Source organism: Delphinus delphis, chromosome 8 (assembly GCF_949987515.2).
Source record: "Delphinus delphis chromosome 8, mDelDel1.2, whole genome shotgun sequence".
NCBI classification, from domain to species: Eukaryota; Metazoa; Chordata; class Mammalia; order Artiodactyla; family Delphinidae; genus Delphinus; species Delphinus delphis.
Genome location: NC_082690.1, coordinates 47,867,459 through 47,888,984, shown reverse-complemented (window position 1 = coordinate 47,888,984; position 21,526 = coordinate 47,867,459). Strand labels below are relative to the sequence as shown.

At 44.8% G+C, this 21,526-nt stretch overlaps 1 protein-coding gene across 1 annotated transcript in view; it reads right to left on the bottom strand.

The window, feature by feature from the left end:
- The window catches only part of SYTL2 (synaptotagmin like 2), a 99,600-nt gene that overhangs the window by 40,282 nt on the left and 37,792 nt on the right, over positions 1–21,526 (bottom strand). The window contains 3 exon segments of the mRNA XM_069540924.1: positions 2,096–2,231; positions 4,764–4,915; positions 15,265–15,762. Coding sequence (XP_069397025.1) covers positions 2,096–2,231; positions 4,764–4,915; positions 15,265–15,365 — 389 coding nt within the window. The 5' untranslated portion in view covers positions 15,366–15,762.

The window sequence follows — 21,526 nt, the reverse complement described above, 5'->3', positions numbered from 1 at the left end:
AACATTTTTATTCCTGCCTTCTCAACCTACCTCATCTATGTTATAATAACATAATTATGAGGCCACCTGCAAATTGCCAATTTTCTTTCTTCCTGAGAAATGCCAAGTGGTTCCCATACCTCATTTCATTCAGTCTCATAACATCCTGGTGAGGCAGCCTAGTTCTGATGTACATACAGATGAAACCCGAAAGACTCTTCTGAGGTCACGTGAGAAATGTAGCAAACGATGGAGATGCAAATGTGGACACTATATGCTCTAAGGGCAGTGACACCTCGGTCCCTTAGGTCCTTTGAGATGAAATGAGTTCCTGGGAGAAGGACAGGAAGTCTGACCCAGATAAAAGAGTACAATGAGCTAAGTTTGTGTCTGACACCCTCAAATCTTCTCTTGTCCACCTCTTCCCTCAGTCAGTCAGCGCTCTGGTGTCCCCACCAAACCCAGCTCTTAGGAGCTGCTCTCAGTTCCTTGAAGGGGAATCTAAATGCCTGTGTTCTCACTCCCAGAGTTTCTAATATTTAAGGTGTCCTCTTGCTGTATGGAAGGAAGGCAGGCCTTCATCCCATTAGGGAAGTTGCAGGCAGCTGGAACATGGGGAGGCACAAGGAGAAAGAGGTAACGTGTTCTCACATCCTTTCCTGAGCTCCCTGAAATACCTGTATGTATGTGAGAGCCCACACTTCCATTCATTGAGCAACTACTATGCACTATGAACTATGTGTTAGGAATTCTACATGTACAAGCTAATTAGAGTCTCAACAATCCTGCTAGCAAACTATTTCATTCCCATTTTACAGCCAAGGAAACAACGGCCCAGGAAGTTAAGTCACTTCTAGTGCAAGGTCACAGAGTCAATTCACAGCTACTGTTAAGGTGTTTCAACCTCTAGCCGACATGGCCTCTACAGATATAACAGAACATTACAAATCATCCTAGAGGGGAAATAGTGCCACCTACCACCCAGGAAAACAAAGCAAGTCCTCTCCAAAAGGGAAATGGATAAATAATGGGGAACAATAGAATCAGTATTCCATCATCCATGTGACATAACTTTACTTATATTTGACTCTGAAATGCCTGTTGGTGCCTACAGTATAGACCTTCTCCCTCACCTGTAAATTATGTTGGAAACATCCCTATTCCCCAGGTGCCTCAGCCTTGGATCCTGGATCACTGGCTGTCCCACCAGCAAATTCACTGACTTCATTCCAGTTGGAGATTCTGAATTGAGTTGTCTTCACTGAGGAAGTAGAGATAAAATGCAACTGCTCTCCCACCAAAGGGTAACAACTATACCACCAAGGGACAGACACCAATGGGAAGATCCTTAAATACCTAAAAGCAAATCATCATGGTTCCAAAAGGTCTGTGACAACGAAACCCCATAATCAGCTATATCACAGGAACCATGTACTGTACAAATGCACGTTTTGATTGGCCAGATGATAAAAATGTATGGAAAACACAAAAAATCAAGACTGAAATATTGAGGGCAATCTGCATCCTTAAGAGACATCTATTGAGTGCCTACCATGTGCCAGGTATTCTACATACGTTACCACTAATTCTCACCATAACCTTTCCTATATAGTATGATTCCTATCTATAGTTAGGAAAAGAGATTCAGAGAGATTAAGTGACTTGCCCATGGTCAAATGGCTAATAAGTGGCATAGTCAGGATGTGAATTCATGTCTGCCTGGTTCCTGTGCTTGAGCTTCTTCTACTGCACCAAGCTGTTACAATTTGATCATCATTCATCTCTTTCCTGAATGACTTATTCCCCTACATTCATTTTGGAGTATCTCTTCACTGATTCTATGGAGATATCCTTAGCACAAATAAAAAAACAGCTCTTGTTGGTGCTGGAAGAAATCACCACTTAACATTTTAGTTTTATTTACTATGCAGATCTGTTAGAAATTCTGGAAGCTGAGAAAGAGTACTGCGCAGGCTTTGTCCACATCAGGGCCCAGAATTCTCTCGTATATGCCCCCTTCCCATGCCCGTGAGACCTGTCTGGCATTTGCACTCACATAGCAGGACCAAGCCACGAATCCCACGTGCAGCAGTGCTCCCCAAGAGCTCAGTCTTACCTTGGGTTTGCAGGTGCTACGTCTTCTTCTGGCTCTTCTACAACACCGGTTAGCTCCGGGGGGAGGAGAGCATCTTTGTTGACATTATTCACCCAGCTTTCCTTTGCCCTGTTTGCTCTGTCCTTACTCTGCTCAGCTGAAACAGGAAACGATAAAGACAAGAAGGTTATCTATCTCTTACCTCCACGACCTACAACTCTCATATCAGCTCTTATCACTGAAGGCTGGAACCTGAACGTCAGGTCTCCTCTGAGTGCCCAGGCAGTCACTAATGAATCTGAGCACTTGGGATCAGAATTGCATCTGCAAGAGGAGTCAAAACACAAAGACCTAGGCTTCCCTGGTGGCGCAGTGGTTGAGAGTCCGCCTGCCGATGCAGGGGACACGGGTTCGTGCCCCGGTCTGGGAAGATCCCACATGCCGCGGTGCGGCTGGGCCCCGTGAGCCATGGCCGCTGAGCCTGTGCGTCTGGAGCCTGTGCTCCACAACGTGAGAGGCCACAACAGTGAGAGGCCCGCGTACCGCAAAGAAACAAACAAACAAAAAAAACCCACAAAGACCTGTATACAAGACCTAGTTATATTACTAAGTGGCTCTGAGGCAGAGGGAATGTTTTTTGAGCTCTATGAGCCTAATATTCCTCTTCTTAAAAGGAAGACACTTGTGAAAATTAAAAGAAATCACGCAGGACTTCCCTGGTGACGCAGTGGTTAAGAATCCACCTGCCAATGCAGGGGACACGAGTTCGAGCCCTGGTCCAGGAAGATCCCACGTGCCGCGGAGCAACTAAGCCTATGCACCACAACTACTGAGCCCGCGTGCCACACTACTGAGCCCATGTGCCACAACTACTGAAGCCCACGCGCCTATAGCCCATGCTCCACAATGAAGAGGAGCCCCCGCTCGCCGCAACTAGAGAAAGCCTGCACTCAGCAATGAAGACCCAACGCAGCCAAAAATAAACAAATAAATAAATAAAATTAAAATAAAAGAAATCACGTAATTTTAAAAAAATTACATCTGCGAGAGAAGTCAGTAGATTCCCATGTTGTTACCTCCCTACAAGTACCGTCTCCAGAGAGCATGGGTGCACCTTTAAATGTGCAGAGATGACTAAAGCAAAATTCCGACTGCCCTAGGTGATTCTGACCTGAACTGGGGTCAGGACCAAATGTGTACGGCCAGGGGACGCTCAGGGCAGGGAGTCCTCACTGGGACAGACACACCATCATTACCAAGTATTTACTGAACAGCTACAATGGGCCCAACTTGAGGCTGGGTTCTGGGACACAAAGGGGAACAAATGCTTCTATTCTGGAATGTCCCTCTCCATGGCCTCCTCCTCCCCCAATCTCTACACATCCAAATTCTATATCTTTCTTAATAGCCAGCTCAGATGCCAGGGCCCCCTTAAAACCTCTGTGATCCCTCTTCAGGAAATAACCTCTTTTGCCTCTGAACACCCAGAACTCTTTACCTGAACCTCTTAGATACTTAGCATCAACTGAGTGATGACTGAGTGCCAGGCATAGTGCTGAGTCCTTTGCATGCATTATCCTATGAGGAGGTAACTATTTTCCAAGTTTACAGACTTGGAAATTGAGGATCAAGGGGTTCAAGAAACTTGCCTAAGGCCACATAGCCAGTAAGTGCCAGGAATACTTTCATCGGTGTTAAGAAGATGAAGCAACATAAGGGCTCCCAATTTCCAAATACTCACATCCACAGGTCTCTTTACACATAAGTCTATTTTCTTCAGCTGCAAAACGGAGTCCACAGTACTAACTTGCACCCTTGCACCCTTCAAGATTTCTGAAGGTCTGGGTGGTTTTGGAAATCAAGAGGGCTGTGAGCAATACATAGCACATCATAAGAGGTCAGCCCTCATCTATAAGGAGCGTGGCTCTGAGTCCGAAAGACTGAAATCCAGGAGCTGTCATTTGCCAACTATAAGACCTTGGGCAAGTTACTTCCCTTCTCTGAACTTCACATACCCCACATATAGAATGCGGATAATAAGACCTACCTTACAAGATTGCTACTACAATTAGAAATAATAGGGACTAAACGCCTATCATATATTAGATACTGAAGAGGTGACAGCTATTTTCCTTACTGAGTACAGGCTAGAACTAGACAATGGCTGTTCTTAGGGATAAAGGTTTATACTGGCTAGTGCAGAGTTAATTAGAGAGAAGACACTCGGTTAATATTTGATGAACTCAACAGAATTCTAAAGAAGCCCTCAAAATGCTGTCTTCACAGTCCCTTAAATGATGTACTTGGTTTTTAAAGAAGTACCAGGTGTCAAGGTCATTGAACAGGGAGGCTAATCTCTTCCTGTCACCCTACTCAGGAGAAAAGGTGCCGAATTTTCAGAATTAAAAGCCAAAGAAAGAGGAGGTGGTAGATCCCTTATAACCCCCAATTGTCTAGGCTACTCCAATTCAACATGGCATCTAAGGGGCTTCCCTCCTCCTTCTTCACCACAATAAGTCACTTAGCCCTGCCCTCATCCATCCAAACCCAGGGCAAGGAGATTACGACCTAGAGGACTATGCATGGTGCAAAGCACACCCCTAAATGATTGACACCCTTCCTCTCTCCCAAGGACACCTTCTCCCAAGGACAAATGCTGGCTCTAAAAGTACTTGCCCAAGCGACTCACCTGCTCCCTGGTGCCTCTTCTTTCTCATGGATGCTCTGATGATATCTGCTCCGTGGATTTTCTCTCTGTGCCTTTTTGCCTTGGCTTCATAAAACCATTGGCCACTCATATTCTTCAGCTGCTGGTCATCCTTAATTTTTTCAGGCAAATGTCTACAAAAGAAAAAAAAGCTTTACTTTGCTAAGAACCCAGAGTAAATAAATGAGTTTATTATGACACTGCATAAAGAAATCTGTAAACATACAGCCAGAATGAAGTTCTCAATATCTTACAAGATCCCACAAACCTCCCAGATGACTAACAAATGTATGCTTTGACTGAAAGGTCAGAGAAGCCGAGGCCAACACTTTTTAAAAATTCAAAGATTTAAGCCATGATCCCCAGATGATGCCTGAAATTTCTCAAGAGCAAATTCACTCTTTGGCTGCAGGCTTGTTCACTGTTCAAATGTAAATACCCCAGAGAAAGATGACATATTAAGCTTCCCTAAGCTTTGGTTTCTTCATCTTTAAAAAGGGGTTAATAATAGTAACCCACCTGACGGGGTCGCTATGAGGATTAAATTAGCTAATGCATGCAGACCACCTCTGCACGTGCCTGGCACCTAATAAACACTCACTGAATAACTGGCTCATCAGTTCTTGCCATTTCACTGAAATGAGCTTATCAGAGACTTTCCTGGAAGCTTGTAGGGGACAGTGCATGAGGTCCCTGGTTCTTAATGTTATGAATGAATTGAATTCAACAAGAAATGAATTCAATAAGACTGGCTGGGATCAGGAAAGATAATATTTATATGGGGTGGGGAGTGGAGGCAGACATAAATTCCATTTGTGCAGATACTGCATCTAAGTGTTCCATGTCATTCATGCTCATTGAAAAGTTAAAACCTAAAGAACAAGCCAAGTGCCACCCTCCTAAAATCTCCCTCATTTACAGTGAGGGGAAAACACTGTTCTACATGACAAGTCTTATAATCTCTGCATCTCTCTATCCACGTCAATAAAATGAGAATCAAAAAACCTATCTTTTCTTTTTGATAGAGCTGTACTTACGATAAAGTGGAATAAAAGCCTTAAGGGGACTTTGAACTCTTGGAGGGTAATGTGTCACAAAAATCCAAGAGGGTTTTATGATTGTCACTCGAGCCAATATGCATGCTTCCTAAAGTAGCCAGTCTAAGTGTTTTAGCCAGAGAACGTGTATGGCAGCCACACCCAAGGTGGTGGCAGGGCTGTGTGTGAGGGTTGCACGCAGGCCTACCTGGGAACGGGGAAGGCAGGAGGGGCAGTTACCTGGGTTCTGGCAAGTACGTTTTCTCTCTCCCAAGTGTGCCTGGAGAGATCTTTCCAGCCAGAGTCGCACTCTCTGCTGGAAACTCCTCTCCTCCCCCAGTTACCTAGAAAGAAGTGACCCTATGCCAAACATGTCCAATCACAACCCTTGGACACACCCTGTTGTGACAGTCCATCATCAAATCCAGACAGGGACAGTGTCTTCATTTCATGGTTCTGAATCACCAGAGGGGTCATGGTTCTTATAAAATGTTTCTAATGGTTTCCCATTGCCTAAATTTTTTTTTTTACTTTTACTGGAGTATAGTTGATTTAAAATGTTGTGTTAGTTTCTACTGTACAGCAAAGTGATTCAGTTATAGATACACATATATCCCACATAGGTTATACAGAGTATTGAGTAGAGTTCCCTGTGCCATACGGTAGGTCCTCATTAGTTATATCTTTTATATACAGTAGTGTGTATATTTACAATAGCCAGGACATGGAAGCAACCTAAATATCCATCAGCAGAGGAATGGATAAAGAAGATGTGGTACATACATGCAATGGAATATTACTCAGCCATAAAAAGAACGAAATAGTGTCATTTGCAGCAACATGGATGGACCTAGAGATTGTCATACTGAGTGAAGTAAGTCAGACAGAGATAAACAAATATCACATGATATCACTTATATGTGGAACCACTGCCTAGCTTTTCAGCACAGCAAAAAATCCACCCTGAGCTGCTGGTGGAGCTTTTTGCCTTCTCTTCCCAAAAGGACCACATTCAAGTTCAATTCCAGAAAAGAGAAGTCCTTCCAGCTCTCCTTGACTAGACAGTGAGCCCCTAGGGGCAGGGCCTGTACTCAATATAGCTTTTCTTGGTGTCTGGAAAACAGTGGGTGTTTATTCAGCGCTTTTGGAGTGAAGGGATATCATATGAGGTCCCTGACCACCTGGCTTCAGGATACCTGTTCAGATTCATTTCCCAGCACTTGCTCCCATGCTCCCCCACGTGCCAGCACACTAGACCTCTTACTGATCTCCACACTGCTCTTACATGACCTCTGTAGACATTAAGGGCAGGAAGGTGTGGCAGAAAGACTATGGGCTTTGATGTCTCCCCAAATTAGGTCCAAGTCCCCGTTGTGACCCTTCCTAAATGTGATCTTTGGCAGGTTACTGAACCCCTCTAAGCTTCAGTCTCCTTGTTTATAAAGATAGGGGAAAATAAGACCTACTCTGCAGGACTTCCGGGATGATTAAATGCGGTATTTACCTGAAAGTACCTAACAGTGCCCAGATCCTGGTGAGAGACCAATAAATGTGAATTCTCTCCAGATGTCTTTCCCTCACTTCTCTGCCCAGCACGTGGCCCCTCATCCCTCAGATCTAGGTAGCACCTCCCCAGGGAAGCCTTCCCTGATCCTTGAGGGCACTGTGTGGCTTGCCCTTCTCCGTGCTCCCACAGCTCCTCCACGACAGCACTCACCACACTGTGTTCCAGTGATCTATTTGCACATCTGTCTTACACACTAATCTGTGAACCCTGCAAACTCCCTGAAGTCAAGGACTACCTCATAAACACCTTTGTAACACCAGCATCCAGCACGGAGCCTGGCACAGAGCTGATACCCAGACACTGTTGAGTGAATAAATCAGTTAACAAATAAATGCTCAGCAGCCAACCTAGTCTGAGTAAAGACAAGAGACAAGAGAGAACCTGTCGCTGCTGGGGTTCAGTGAACCACGCTCCATCACAATGGCAGTGCCTCCTGCTAATGAGGCAGGCCACCTCAGCTCTTGGTGGATTAGGGAAAAGCATGATGAAATACGGCATCAGCCACCATCGTCTTGAAGAAGACCACAAACCCTCACAGCATAACAACTCCCAATTTCTCTTCATGAGATTATTTATTCGCTTATCTTTGTTGTTCACCGGAAAGGCGCTTTGTAAGGGTCCTTATGCAACTCTTGATGCTTCTGCCTAACTGTCTGTCTGCAAGCCTCTGATCCCATTAAGGTTTCAGTGCACAGTAAGCCCGCACCATGTGAGGCGGGCTCATTGAAGCACATGGCCCTTCATAGTAAAGCCGTTACAGTAAAGAATTGAGGTTGGGTTTCTGGCTCATTTCTTTTCAAGTGGCAAAAGAATAGGAAATTCTTTCAAATTCAGTAAGTGCTATTTATATATCTCCTATCATGATAATCACTACTAGGGTAAATCAATCTCTTTTTCTAGCTTAGTCATTTGGAATATTTTACAGATGAACCCATATGTATGACATCAAAGCCCAAGTTTTATGAAGGTGTAGATTAAAAAAAGAAATCCGGCCATCTAGGTGGTGCTGTCAAAATCTTCTCTGGGGCTTCCCTGGTGGCACAGTGGTTGAGGGTCTGCCTGCCGATGCAGGGGACGCGGGTTCGTGCCCCGGTCCGGAAAGATCCCACGTGCCGCGGAGTGGCTGGGCCCATGAGCCATGGCCGCTGAGCCTGCGCGTCCGGAGCCTGTGCTCCCCAACGAGAGAGGCCACAACGGTGAGAGGCCCATGTACCGCAAAAAAAAAAAAAAAAATCTTCTCTGTACCTAGAGACTATTATGCTTAGTGAAATAAGTCAGACAGAGAAAGATAAATTCTGTATGATATCACTTACATGTGGAATCTAAAAAAATATACAAATGAATGTACATGCAAAACACAAATAGACTCACAGCCATAGAAAACCAACCGGTGGTTACTAAAGGAGAGAGGGAATGGGGGAGGGGCAAATTAGGGGTACGGGACTAAGAAATATAAAGTACTATGTATAAAATAGATAAGCAACAAGGATATATTGTACAGCAAGGGAATTATAGCCATTATCTTGTAATAACTTTTAATGGAGTATAATCTATAAAAATACTGAATCACAATGCAGTACTAATATAATATGAAATATAATATTGTAAATCAACTATACTTTGATAAAAAAATTAAAATAAAATCTTCTCTACCAGCCCATATTGATCTCTCAATTTTCTTGAACTCTAATTGTACCAACCAAATTAGCACTTGATTCTCTCGTTGTTGTACCATTTAGTTGAAGTGGGAAAACGGTAAGTTTCTTGACACTCACACTTTTTATACCTTACCATCCTCTCCACACGTGCATGTTGTACTTAATAGAGAGCTAAGGATAGAGAAGATGCTCAATAAACACCCATGGGCTGCCACTGGGCAGAAGTGAAGGCAGAAGAACACTCAACCCAGAGAAGACACTGTCCAGTTGGTCCTCCAGGCAGAACATGCTGGTCACACCCCATTCTTTCAGCTAATACATACAAAGCATGTGTTCGGTACTGGGCCTCACGCGTGGCACTTAACATGCCTCATCTCATTTAATCCTTACAATTTCACCATGATGTACAAAGAATTCAGTCAACTGCAAAAGATGGCCATCTTGCTTTCTCTGTATGGTAAAGGCCATATCTGTTCATTTTTTCGTTCAACAGTTCATTAATTCCCTATCATATACCAGGCATATGCTTGGAATTGTACATAAAAAAGTTAGTCCACAGCCCTAACTGCTAACATCAACTCCTGCGGTGCAGAGAGAGTGTGAACACTTTCAGAGGAAAGCCAGAAGAGCAGTGGCGCCCTTCATCCTGCGTTCAACATTTTTCCTGCTTGTACTCACGTAGCACACCCCAGCTTCTAGCTATTCATCATGATGAGGCAAAGGCCTAACATCATAGACAGGACCTGGTCGATATTATCTGCTCAGCTATGCATAGTAAGAATCAGCAGACTGGCCAGAGAGGTTGATTGATCCATTCCCAGATTTTTTTTTTTTTTAACCTTTCAGTATATTCTGGGCAAGATGGTTAGACTACGAGATTTGAAAGTACTCTTAGATGTCTGTTTTGAATGAGAGAATGTTTGTTTTGAATGGACCTTAGATAGTTACAAATGGCCTCACTTTATAGATGAAATGAGGCCCAGAGAGTTTAAGAGGTTTGCCCAAGGTCACACAGAGCGGGGACCGGAAGCCAGCCTGACTCCTAGCTAACGTTCTTTCCACTGCCCCATCATCCTGCCTGAGAGAGCCAAACATGATTTTGATTTCTAAGATGGCTATCACACTTCACTCTTTCTACAAAGGCATTCAACCTTTGATAGAGAATCTGAAAACAAACACGTGAAAATGAAATAAATTGCAAAAGTTCTTTATAGCGGAAAACAAGAAGAAACATGCATCACTTGTGCTGTGGACACACCACAGATCCCCACAATCTGCTGCGAGGCAGCACAGTGTGTGGGAAGCACAGGCTTTGCAGTTGCATAAGCAAGGTTTCAATCTTACAGGGCACTTAACTTCTCCACTCTATTTCCTCCCCCTTGTTGAGTGGGTTCAGCTACACTGCTGTGCGGATGAAAGGGGAAAACGTGAAGCTCTGTGTACAGTGTCAATCCTGGACAAATGTTGGTTCCTTTCCCCTTTGCTTTCACAGAAAATGCCATCAGAGGTCCTAGAAAGCAGTTCTTCAATGACAACTGCCTTTGTTTAAAAGAAAGTAGGTCTTAAGGCAGCAGCTGAGGATCATAAGATGTGGTCATGGGCTTCCCTGGTGGCGCAGTGGTTGGGAGTCCGCCTGCCGATGCAGGGGACGCGCGTTCGTGGCCCAGTCCGGGAAGATCCCACAGGCCACCGAGCGGCTGGGCCTGTGAGCCATGGCTGCTGAGCCTGCGCGTCCGGAGCCTATGCTCCGCAACGGGAGAGGCCACGACAGTGAGAGGCCCGCGTACCGCAAAAAAAAAAAAAAAAAAAAAAAAAGATGCGGTCGTGGTTGAGATGGTGTCTACTGCAAGAACGCCCATCACCCTAGATGTGGTTGTGTGTTTATGGGATGGAGGACGTGGTGCTGGCGGTGTACAGACACACAGGGGCAATGATTTCCTGCTGGCAGTGTGATGCAAAGCACAGGAAATACCACCTCCAGAGTGTGTCACTTTCAAACCCTAAGAGACTAAAGTTACATCTATGTATGTATGATGGTGTTTCTTTAAAAAAGGAGGACAGAGAGGGAGGAGGCAGCGGGGAGCTAGAAAAAGAATCCATCCTGATGTCTGCTTCACTGCTGGTTTGTGAAATGTCTCCAGGTGGTAGTTAGGAAAGCAAGCTGGGTAGTGAGGCATGGTAATAACTGGGCCTAGCACTGTGGTACAGGTAGGGAGGCAGCATGAAAGACAGTGACCTGGAATTGCTTTCTTCTAACAGAACCCCCGAGATACCACAGTAGATATTCCCTTGGGTTCAAACTCACATTCTACTATCAACAGGTTGAGTGATTTGGGAACTGGACGCTTCCCCTGTTTGACACTCATTTTGTCATCCATGAAATCAGGATGGGAGGTAGCATAAAGGATAAATCATCTCCAAAGTGCCCTGAAAGAGCTTGGATGTGAACAAGTCAAAGCACTGGATAAATCAGGAATGGCAAACAGATTTCAATTTAAATCCAGCTCTCATCAACAGCCATATTGTAAAGGACTCTGAGGCAGTGTCTGGTCTTAGTGGGCAGCAGTGCTATGATCCATGAGTAATGTCCTCACGGCTACAGGAGGGTTCTACTCCAAAGCCCATAATGAATTAGCATTTGAAATAGCAGTCTGAATTTTAGTGGCAGATTGCCTTGCTAATGATGTTTTCCTTAGGCTAATATTAGAATTATCTAATTTATGTTTCTAAAGCCATATACTAACTTGGAGGAGGACTGGGGCATTGTAAAATCACGTTAGGGAAACAAGGTTGAGATTTTAAATTTGCGATTGATAATCCATTAAATGGTTAAATGGTAAATTGCTTGAGCACGGGGACCATGTTTCAATTACCCTAAAATTCCTTCCATTTGTTCAGAGAAGTTCCCTAGACTTAATGAGTACTCAATTAAATGTCACTGTATTAAATAGTTGAGAGTTTTAGGAGTAATTTCCTTCTAAGGAATCAGACCACTGACCAGAGAATTCTGTCCTTTTTTAGAGGCATAGGTGGAGTGGTGAATGAGGGAATTAAAATGTATCAATCACCTACTATGTGCTAAGAAGATTAAGAATTATCTTACTTAATCCTGACTGTAATTCTTTGAGTTTGGTACTAGGGTCATTCCCAGTCTCTGAGTTGAGGCTCAGAGAAGTCAAGTAACTTGCTGAATGAACCATAGTTGATCAATGGTGAGGACAGGATTCAAACTCACTAAGTTTTGACTCAAGGTCCACGCTAGGGCCCTTACTGTTCTTCTGAAAAAGCAATACCAGTGTGCAACATGGGGCAGAAGGAAAAGCAGTAGACCAAGAGCTTTTCTTATCATGGCTTTAGCACTGACTAGCTGTGTGACCCTGGGAAAGTCACTTCCCCTCTCTGGGCTTTTCCTTCATTATCTGTAAAGTGACTGATATGGACCCCAAAAATCTTTCCAGAGCTGTCAGGCTATCACTCTGATGGAAGAGCTAGAGACAAACAGCTGCGGGATGGTGACGGGGCTGAAAAGCAAAAGCCCATAGAATAGCATTTTCAGAGACCAGAAACCTAGTCATGGTTCTACCAGCCCAGGAGCAGACAGCCTCAGAACCAACCCAGGTTCCGTCAGTCCTAAAACCAAGGGTGCCAGAGCTCCATTCCTTTTGTGTGGAGCAGGTTACGGGTTGGGCCTCTGTCAGTGTCCACAGGCTATGGGCCTCATGCCCATCTGTGCCCCCCGCACACAGTCACTTAGTCCCGGACCTGCCTGTGGCCAAGTCCACATGAGCTGCTTGGTGCCTAATTAGGAAGGCCCCCAGAATGGTAGCAGTAAACAGGACTTGACTCACACGAGATTTTCACCACCCCAAGCCTTCTTCCTATCAGTTTACAAAAGCAAGAAACAAGGGCAGCACCAGCAGCAGCTTCCGAGGCATCCTCAGAAACAGTGCATGGAAGGAGAATCTGTGAAGTCCCTGCTACAAGCCGACTCACAGCATTCCTGCTGTGGCTGCAGACTGGCTGGTGCTAGTGGCTACACACACACCCCTTACAAGGCCCAGTTCCAGGCAGAACTTTGAATTTTTTTTTTTTTTTTTTTTTTTTTTGCGGTACACGGGCCTCTCACCATTGTGGCCTCTCCCGTTGCGGAGCACAGGCTCCGGACGCGCAGGCTCAGTGGCCATGGCTCACGGGCCCAGCCTCTCCGCAGCATGTGGGATCCTCCCCGACCGGGGCATGAACCCGCGTCCCCTACATCGGCAGGCAGACTCTCAACCACTGCGCCACCAGGGAAGCCCAGAACTTTGAATTTTTAAGTATATTTTCAGCAATTACTGTAGATGCCTGAGAAACACCTCCACTCATCTCATACAGAATCAGAGAACTACAGGGAAGACCCAGCAGCCTGGAATCTCTGGGGTCAAGTAAATACAGAAGGGAGGGAGAATGAATCTCTCTTCGTAACCTGGCTAGATAGAGGAAACAGAATTACAGACCACATGTAAGGTCTTGTAAGTGGGAGGAATCAAAGATCGCAGCTCGCCAGGATTCAGAGTCCCCACATCCTGAGGCAGGAAGAGGGACAGGACCCGGTGCAATCCCAGCTCCACTGCTTTCTTTTCCATCCTCTCCATCTTATCTTCTGAGAGACTAAAGGAATTCCCATTTCCCACTATGCTTGAAAAATCAACTAATATTTTCTCTGTGCTGCCCCCTCCCCTTCTTTCTAAAATGGGTCTAACGGTCTTCCCAGAATGTCCTGTCTGCTATAGTTTTCTTAGGGAGGGGAGGTGGAGTTAGTGAATGAGTACCTGAGGGCCAGGAATTAGGTCTCACTTCTGACACCTACGGACTACATGAGCTTGGGTGAGTCACCTGACCTGTCTCAAGGTCAATTTCCTCACACATCAAGTGGGTGTAATTACATCCCACCCTGCACCCCCAACTGCACGAGTGTTGTGAGATCAGAAGAAATAAAAGTCATGTAAGCTCCTTGCGATCTGTTAAGCACTATCGATATATGAATTGTTAGTAGCCATAGTTAGACACTCTGGAGTGCTTGAAGTGAATTTCAGCATGTTCTTTTATAAAGCACCCGATGTTCAAATTAGGGTCAAAATATGGATAACGAAATATGGGCACAAAGAACTCCATTATTCATGATCCTGCTATCCTAAGAAGTAAGAACAGGGCTTATGTTCCTTCTGGATAACTCCTAGGTTGGGGATCATGCAGTTACTATGACTAACTCACATTCAGGAAACCTTTCGCTGCCTTCAAGGCCCCAGATCACAAAGGCAATAGATGGCAGGGCTTGGACTCAAGCCCACTTCTTCAGCATTCTGACCTCACGCTCCTCCAGCCCCGCACGTGAGTGAAAGTGGTGGGAATGCTGATGTGGAACATTTGGGTTCCTCCCAAAGTGAATAGTGTGTCAAAGTTGCCACTCCTTCTTATGGAACACAAATGAAAAACTGGCTCAGTCAGAACTAATTTCAATTGCTGTTGAAACCAATTCAAACATTTCTGAAGATGGGCAAAAATGTGAGCTACTTCTCAATTTATTTTCTTCTGAAAACTTTAGAAATTAAAATTTTTTTCTAATTTCATACATGATCCATTTTTTAAGTAGATTCAGTTAAAAAAGTCGATATATATGTGTGTGTTTATATATATATATATATAGAGAGAGAGAGAGAGAGAGAGAGAGAGGTAGATGTATATATGTGTTTGTATACATTATTTCATTTTTAATCCAGTGTTTAATAATTTAAAGGAGTTTAGTTAGGTTTTTAATCAAAACTATTTCTGGCAGGAGTCCTATGGGATAAATTAAGAGATATGGGGCTTCCCTGGTGGCGCAGTGGTTGAGAGTCCGCCTGCCGATGCAGGGGACGCGGGTTCGTGCCCTGGTCCGGGAAGATCCCACATGCCGCGGAGCGGCTGGGCCCGTGAGCCATGGCCGCTGAGCCTGTGCGTCCGGAGCCTGTGCTCCACAACGGGAGAGGCCACAAGAGTGAGAGGCCCATGCACCAGAAAAAAAAAAAAAAAAAAAAGAGATACGGAGGAGAAAGTTCTGTCCAGGAAATAAACTTAAAATTGGAATCCGTTAAGTCAGGCTCCAAGTCAGAACTACCACTTAAGGTTGAGGAAAGAAAAGTGTCCCATCTTCTTACAGACTGCCCATCCTCCCATGCCCGAGGACCCGTCCGGCCTCTTACCTGACTCTCTCCTCTTCAGCCCTCTTCAGGGCAGCATCCCGCTGCAGAACCTTCATGATGGCCTCTTGCTCTTCCTCTGTCAGGAAGCTTAAGTCGATCATTTTGAAACGTGTACACAAAAATGACAGAAACAAATATGACTTAAAATTCTCAAGGCTAAACAACAGTTACTGTAGCCCAGATGATCAGAAGATGCAAAAATGAAATGAAACGATATCTTGTTCAGTTCTTCAGCAAAAGTCTTCTATTGGCTGGGTAAAAGTTTTAGGTGGCTGATAGCAAAATCCTCAGCGCCCTTTCCCTCGAGGAAGCAGTGGTCTGTGGGATGATGTCAAGAAGAGGCTCTCGGGATGCTGCATTCCTTGCCAGACAGGTCACTTGTACCTACAGCGGCATTCCTGCTCACGCCCCCTCTCCTGGACCAGTCTGAGCACAGTTTATTCTCCTTCCGTCCAACGTCAACTTGATGAGAGGCAACAGCATCTGAGCATCACCTACCTGCAGAACCGTGAGACAGTAAACACCACACAGTGAGAGGCAGTTCCTATAAGCATTGCTCATTATTTTAAGATTTAAAGCTTGTCTGGGGGTAGAAAACTGACCATGTGAGATGGTGTCTGAGATCAGGGAAACCAGTTCTGCCAGCTTCTTGAGCAAATAGAAAATGGGTCATGAAACATACTTCAACTCAATTCCGGACCGCCAAGATGGAGAGTGCACAAAAACGCCTGTCAATGTTTAACCATCCACAGAGGGAAGAGATGGTTGCAAAAATGCTCACTTCTTCTTGCATAGGGACATTCTACTAGAGTATATCTGTGCTCCGTAATGACAAGAGAATTAGTATTGGGTAGAGGTAATCTGCACAACAATGGGAATTGTTATTCTCCACTTAGTCCCACCTCTAACTTTTGCTCAACCTGGAGCAACTCACCTAGCTTGTCTCCCTTCATTTCCAAGGAGAAAGAACGCTTACTGGTGTTGTGTATATAATCTGGGGGAATGGAAGAGGCAGAATTTCAAAACTCCTCAACATTCAAAGTGAGCATTTTTGCATAGAACCATGGGCAAGAATCCTATTTTCTTTGAGGCATTTTAAATCCATGAGCAGTGAGAAGATGAGACCTACAGAATGCCACAGCCAGGTGGAACTTCAGAGATACTCCAGGATCGGGGCCCTTTAACAAGCACAGTACTGCATATACAGTAGACACTAAAAAACATGGGTTTAATAAATTTTAAAGCAGCCCTACTTAAGAAAATACAGTGTGTACACTAGTGATTTTTATGAATAAATTCTTTGCTCTTTGGTAAAACAGAATTACTAAGAAGTACTCGCACCACTACTTGCTAACTACAATCCATTAGGCAAGTTACCTAACCACTCTGAGGCTCAGTTTCTCATTAGGACATCCTTCACAGGTTGTCAGGATTAAATGAAATAATGAATATAAAAGAGCGCATAGCTTGCATCCTGTACCAAAAATAGCTAAAAATATATTCTAGCTTCCTTTCTGAGTTCACACTTTTGTCCCATCCAGCTGATTAAGAGTGTACTGGTTACATAATTTCCTTTTCTCTTTTGTATCTTTCTGATGTCCCCCATGAAGCTTGGACTTCGTAGGCAGGTACTCAGGTGACCTTTATTTTATCTTCCTGTAGCTCTTTGCATATTGCCCACAGTGACGACTCAAATAAATATTAAGACAACACTTCACACTTATTTTTTTTAATTTGCACGCACTTGCATATGTTACTGCCTGCTTGTTTGTCTTGAAAAATAACTCATCCTTCAAGATGAAAGCCACCACCTCCAGGAAGACTTCCCTCACTCCCATAGCCAGAGTTAAATGCTGTAGTAGATTCAGTTATTACTAACTCTTCACTTCCTCCCTGAAACAGAACTATACAATCATGTTGCCACTACAGTAAGCAGAGTATTCATCCCTATCTTTCTGGAGGTGGGATTGGCCTGTGACTTACTTTGGTCAATGGAACGTTATAAATGTGATGCAAGCATAGTCTGTGGATATGCTTGTGTGGTTTGGCTTGGCTTCTTGTACTCTGGCCATAGACCACAAGAAGAGCTTGCCCCAGGTAGCCACTGCCTCTTCAGTCAGGGTCTCAGAAAAAGAGATACAAGAACAGACCAGAACCTCATCCACCTGAAGCAGGGCCACCTTAGCTGGTCTGTAGGTATTGAAGCAAGAAGTAAATATTTTTTGTTGGAAGCCACTGAGATTTGGGGTTGTTATACAACGAACACTTTTGTAGCAGGAACTTGACTAACACAAAAATTTTCTCCTCCACCTACGTATCTCCACTGTTATAATTATCTGTCTGCTCTCCATCTCTCCCATCTGACTGTGAGTCTCTCAATGTGAAGAAATAAGTGAATGAGTTGGGACTTCCCTGGTGGCGCAGTGGTTAAGAATCCGCCTGCCAATGCAGGGTACATGGGTTCGAGCCCTAGTCTGGAAAGATCCCACATGCCATGGAGCAACTGAGCCTGTGCACCACACTACTGAGCCTGCACTCTAGAGCTCACAAGCCACAACTACTGAGCCCGGATGCCGTAACTACTGAAGGCTGCGCGCCTAGAGCCCATGCTCCGCAACAAGAGAAGCCACAATAATGAGAAACCTGTGCACTGCAACAGAGTAGTCCCTGCTCACTGCAACTAGAGAGAACCCATGCTCAGCAATGAAGATCCAACGCAGCCAAAAATAAATATATAAATTAATTAATTTAAAAAAAGAAAAGAAATAAGTGAATGAGTAAATGAATTAGTGAACCTAATCCAAATAGACAACTTCACTACGGGATGGCTATCTCAATTCTTTCATGCACAGTAGCTTCCTTTCATGTGCAGTAACTTCCTTAGATCTCAAAGGCTGGCAAGGAAATAGATCCAGGCCACATTCTTGGAACCATGTCCTTCGTGAGGCATCACACTGCCTCCCAGGTTCAATGGGAGATTGTTTTTAAGTTCAGTGAGTCGAGGACAGGAAGAGAACAAAGGAGAAAAACAACTTAAATTTTCCAGCAGTGGTAATTGGCAGGGGGGCTAAAGGGAGAAATGCTGGTTTCCACACCTTCAAATAGAACTATAAGCTAACCAGTGCTTCTGTGTAAAAGCTTCTAGGGTTAAGTTTTTCCTAAAACTAGGCTATTTGGTGAGGCAAAGGGCAATGTCCTTATTTTACAAAGAAGTGAAGGGCTCGAACCCTTGACTCCTAATTGGGTAGTGGGGAGTTACTACCCAGCCAGATCGTGGGAAAGCCCTCAGATGGCAATCAAGCCTCTTCAGTACCAGGTGACCCCCAACTCCCAATATTCTGGATGATATCTATCATGAGAGCTAGTCAATTTCATTCATTCATTCAACAAACATTTATAGAGAGCCTATTATGTGCCTGACACTGTTCTAAGCCCTGGAGATACATTAATGAATAAGACATTAAAAACTTCCTGTCCTTGTAGAGTGTATATGTCAGTTGGAGGGGATAATGATCAAACTAAATAATAAAAACATAAATAAAAAATAAAAACAATTATGTAACTTTTGGGAAGGTGATAAGAGCTCTGGAGGAAAACAAAGCTGGGAAGGGAATAATAAGGTGAGGGGCATTAGAGTTTTACAGAGAGTGGCTAGGGTAGGTCTCATTGAGAAGATGATACTTCAGCAAAAACTTGCCAGAGATGAGGGAACGAGCCACGCAGATATCAGAGGGTCCTGAGGTGGGAGTGTATTTGACATGTTCAACAAACTTTAAGGGAGCCAGTGCTGGAAGGCCAGTGTGCCAGGAGGAGAAAAGGATGGAGCGGGCCAGAAAGGAAATAGGTCAGACTGTATCGGGCTTTGCAAGGACTGTAAGATTCCTGCAGCAGCAATAAGGGAGGGCAGAAAAAAAAGAAGGTAATAGGGCTTCCCTGGTGGCGCAGTGGTTGAGAGTCCGCCTGCCGATGCAGGGAATGTGGGTTGGTGCCCCGGTCTGGGAAGATCCCACATGCCGCGGAGCGGCTGGGCCCGTGAGCCATGGCCGCTGAGTCTGCGCGTCCGGAGCCTGTGCTTCGCAACGGGAGAGGCCACAGCAGTGAGAGGCCCGCGTACCGCAAAAAAAAAAAAAAAAGAAGGTAATAAATATTTACTGGGCACCTCCTAACGCCTGGCACTGTACATATATCATCTCATTGGATCCTCACAAAGATCTGAGGGAGGTATTTTGTTACCTTTTTTTTTAAATGAGGACCACGAGGCCCAGGGAGGTGTTTGCCACCAAGCTTGTGTGTGGCGGGGCTGGCATTTGCCAGTGGCTTTGTTAGAATAGGTCACTCCGATACTGACATCTCATTTAATTCTCCCCTGCACACAGATCCTCAAACTGGGGAAGCAGAAAAAACGCTCTTCTGTCTGGCTGTGGACCTTCTCTGCTTAAGCATAAAAGAATCACTGGCCCAGAGCTGGCTGTCAGCATGGAGGCAACCTCAGTGCAAAAATTCGGGAGGGATGAATCTTGGCAACAGGGATGCCTGACGTGTTTACAGAAGGAGTAGCTCCCGGGATGAGCAAACAGTTCTCCTTAGGTTCAGCCCTCCCTCCCATCCTCCTCATGCTACTGAATATGAATACGACAAAGCCATATTCCCAGGCTTAAAACCCTTCACCAACTTCCCACTGTCCACTGGCTAAGGCTCAAAGTCCTTACTGTGGCCTGTAGGGCTCTCCGTGAACTCACACCTGCTTTCTTCTCCAAGCTCTTTTCCTGCCCCACTGAACTTTTTCAGCTCCTTTTGCCTTCAGGCCTTTTCATATGCTTGTCCTGGCTCCTAGAATACCCTTTCCTGAGAAAATACCTCTCGGGTCTCAGGTGAGATGTCACTTACTGCACTGAAGCCTTCCCCATCCTCCCAAGGCCAGGTTAGGTGCCCCTCTGGGGTGCTCCATGGGCACCTAACTTCCTCACTCAGGATACTCACCACACCATCTCGAATCCCATCTACTCACATCTGTCCTCCACTAGTTTATGCGCAAGGCCAGGGCCTCTAAGTGCTTTGTATGCCCACCCATCACCTGCCACTGTGGCACCCATCTACGTACGAGGCACTCAGGTATTTCATACGTGAACACGGGTGGAAGGGGACTGAGCTTCCACTTCCGCCTTAACGTGAACCTGGCTCTAGGGTCCATCATTGGAAAAGCAGGTCCATGTTATTCACTGGGTTCCAGCTCCAGGTCCTTCACCATGACTGTCTGGTTTAAATAAATTACCTGACTTCTCCAAGCCTCAGTTTCCTCACCTGTATGATGGGTCTCTTCACTCCTACCTTCCCTTCCTTATGGAAATACTGTGAGGCTCTGGCGAGAAGGAAGAAAGTGTCGAGGACAAGTAAGGAATGGGCAGCAGTAGGAACAGCGGCTAAAAGGGAAATGTGAGGGCTCCAAATGCAAAGTGTGCTTAATTCAAATGTTCCTTGCCTCCTTTTGAAACGCATAGAAATACCGGATGACTATGTTGTATAACAGGAACTATCATAGTATTGTAGGCCAATTATACTTCAAAAACAAACTCACAGAAAAAGAGATTTATGGTTACCAGAGGTGGGGATTGGGAGAGGGGCAATTGGAGGAAGGCAGCCAAAAGGTACAAACTTCCAGTTACAAGATAAATAAATACTAAGGAGGTAATGTGCAACCTGACAATTATAATTAACACTGCTGGCTGTTAAATATGCAAGTTGCTAAGAGAGTGAATCCTAAGAGTTCTCATCACAAGGAAAAACACTTTTTCTATTTCTTTAATTTTGTCTCTACATGAGGTGATGGATGTTCACTAAACTTACTGTGATAATCACTTCATGGTGTATTTAAGTCAAATTGTTACGCTGTACACCTTCAACTTATACAGTACTGTATGTCAATTGTATTTCACTGAAACTGGAAGAAAACAAACAAAATATTTTGCATGTGTCAGCCCTGCTATGCCACATCTGTAAAAGCCTATACTCTTCTCTTTGTCAGCTGTCCAAAAGGCCTCAAACAGTTGGTGTTTGCTTTTGACAGCAGCAAAGAGAAGAGCTAGGCTTGCAGGCCTAATCTCCAACATTCTGCCAACCAAACCCAGGTTAAAATCTGATTAACAGCAGCATTCGTTCCCCCAACTCTCTCTGCACCTTCTCCTTTCCCAGATGGCTGCTGCTGTACCGAAGCCTGCGGGCCTCAAGGAAGGGAAGGAAAACTTAAGTAGTGACTCTCACATGA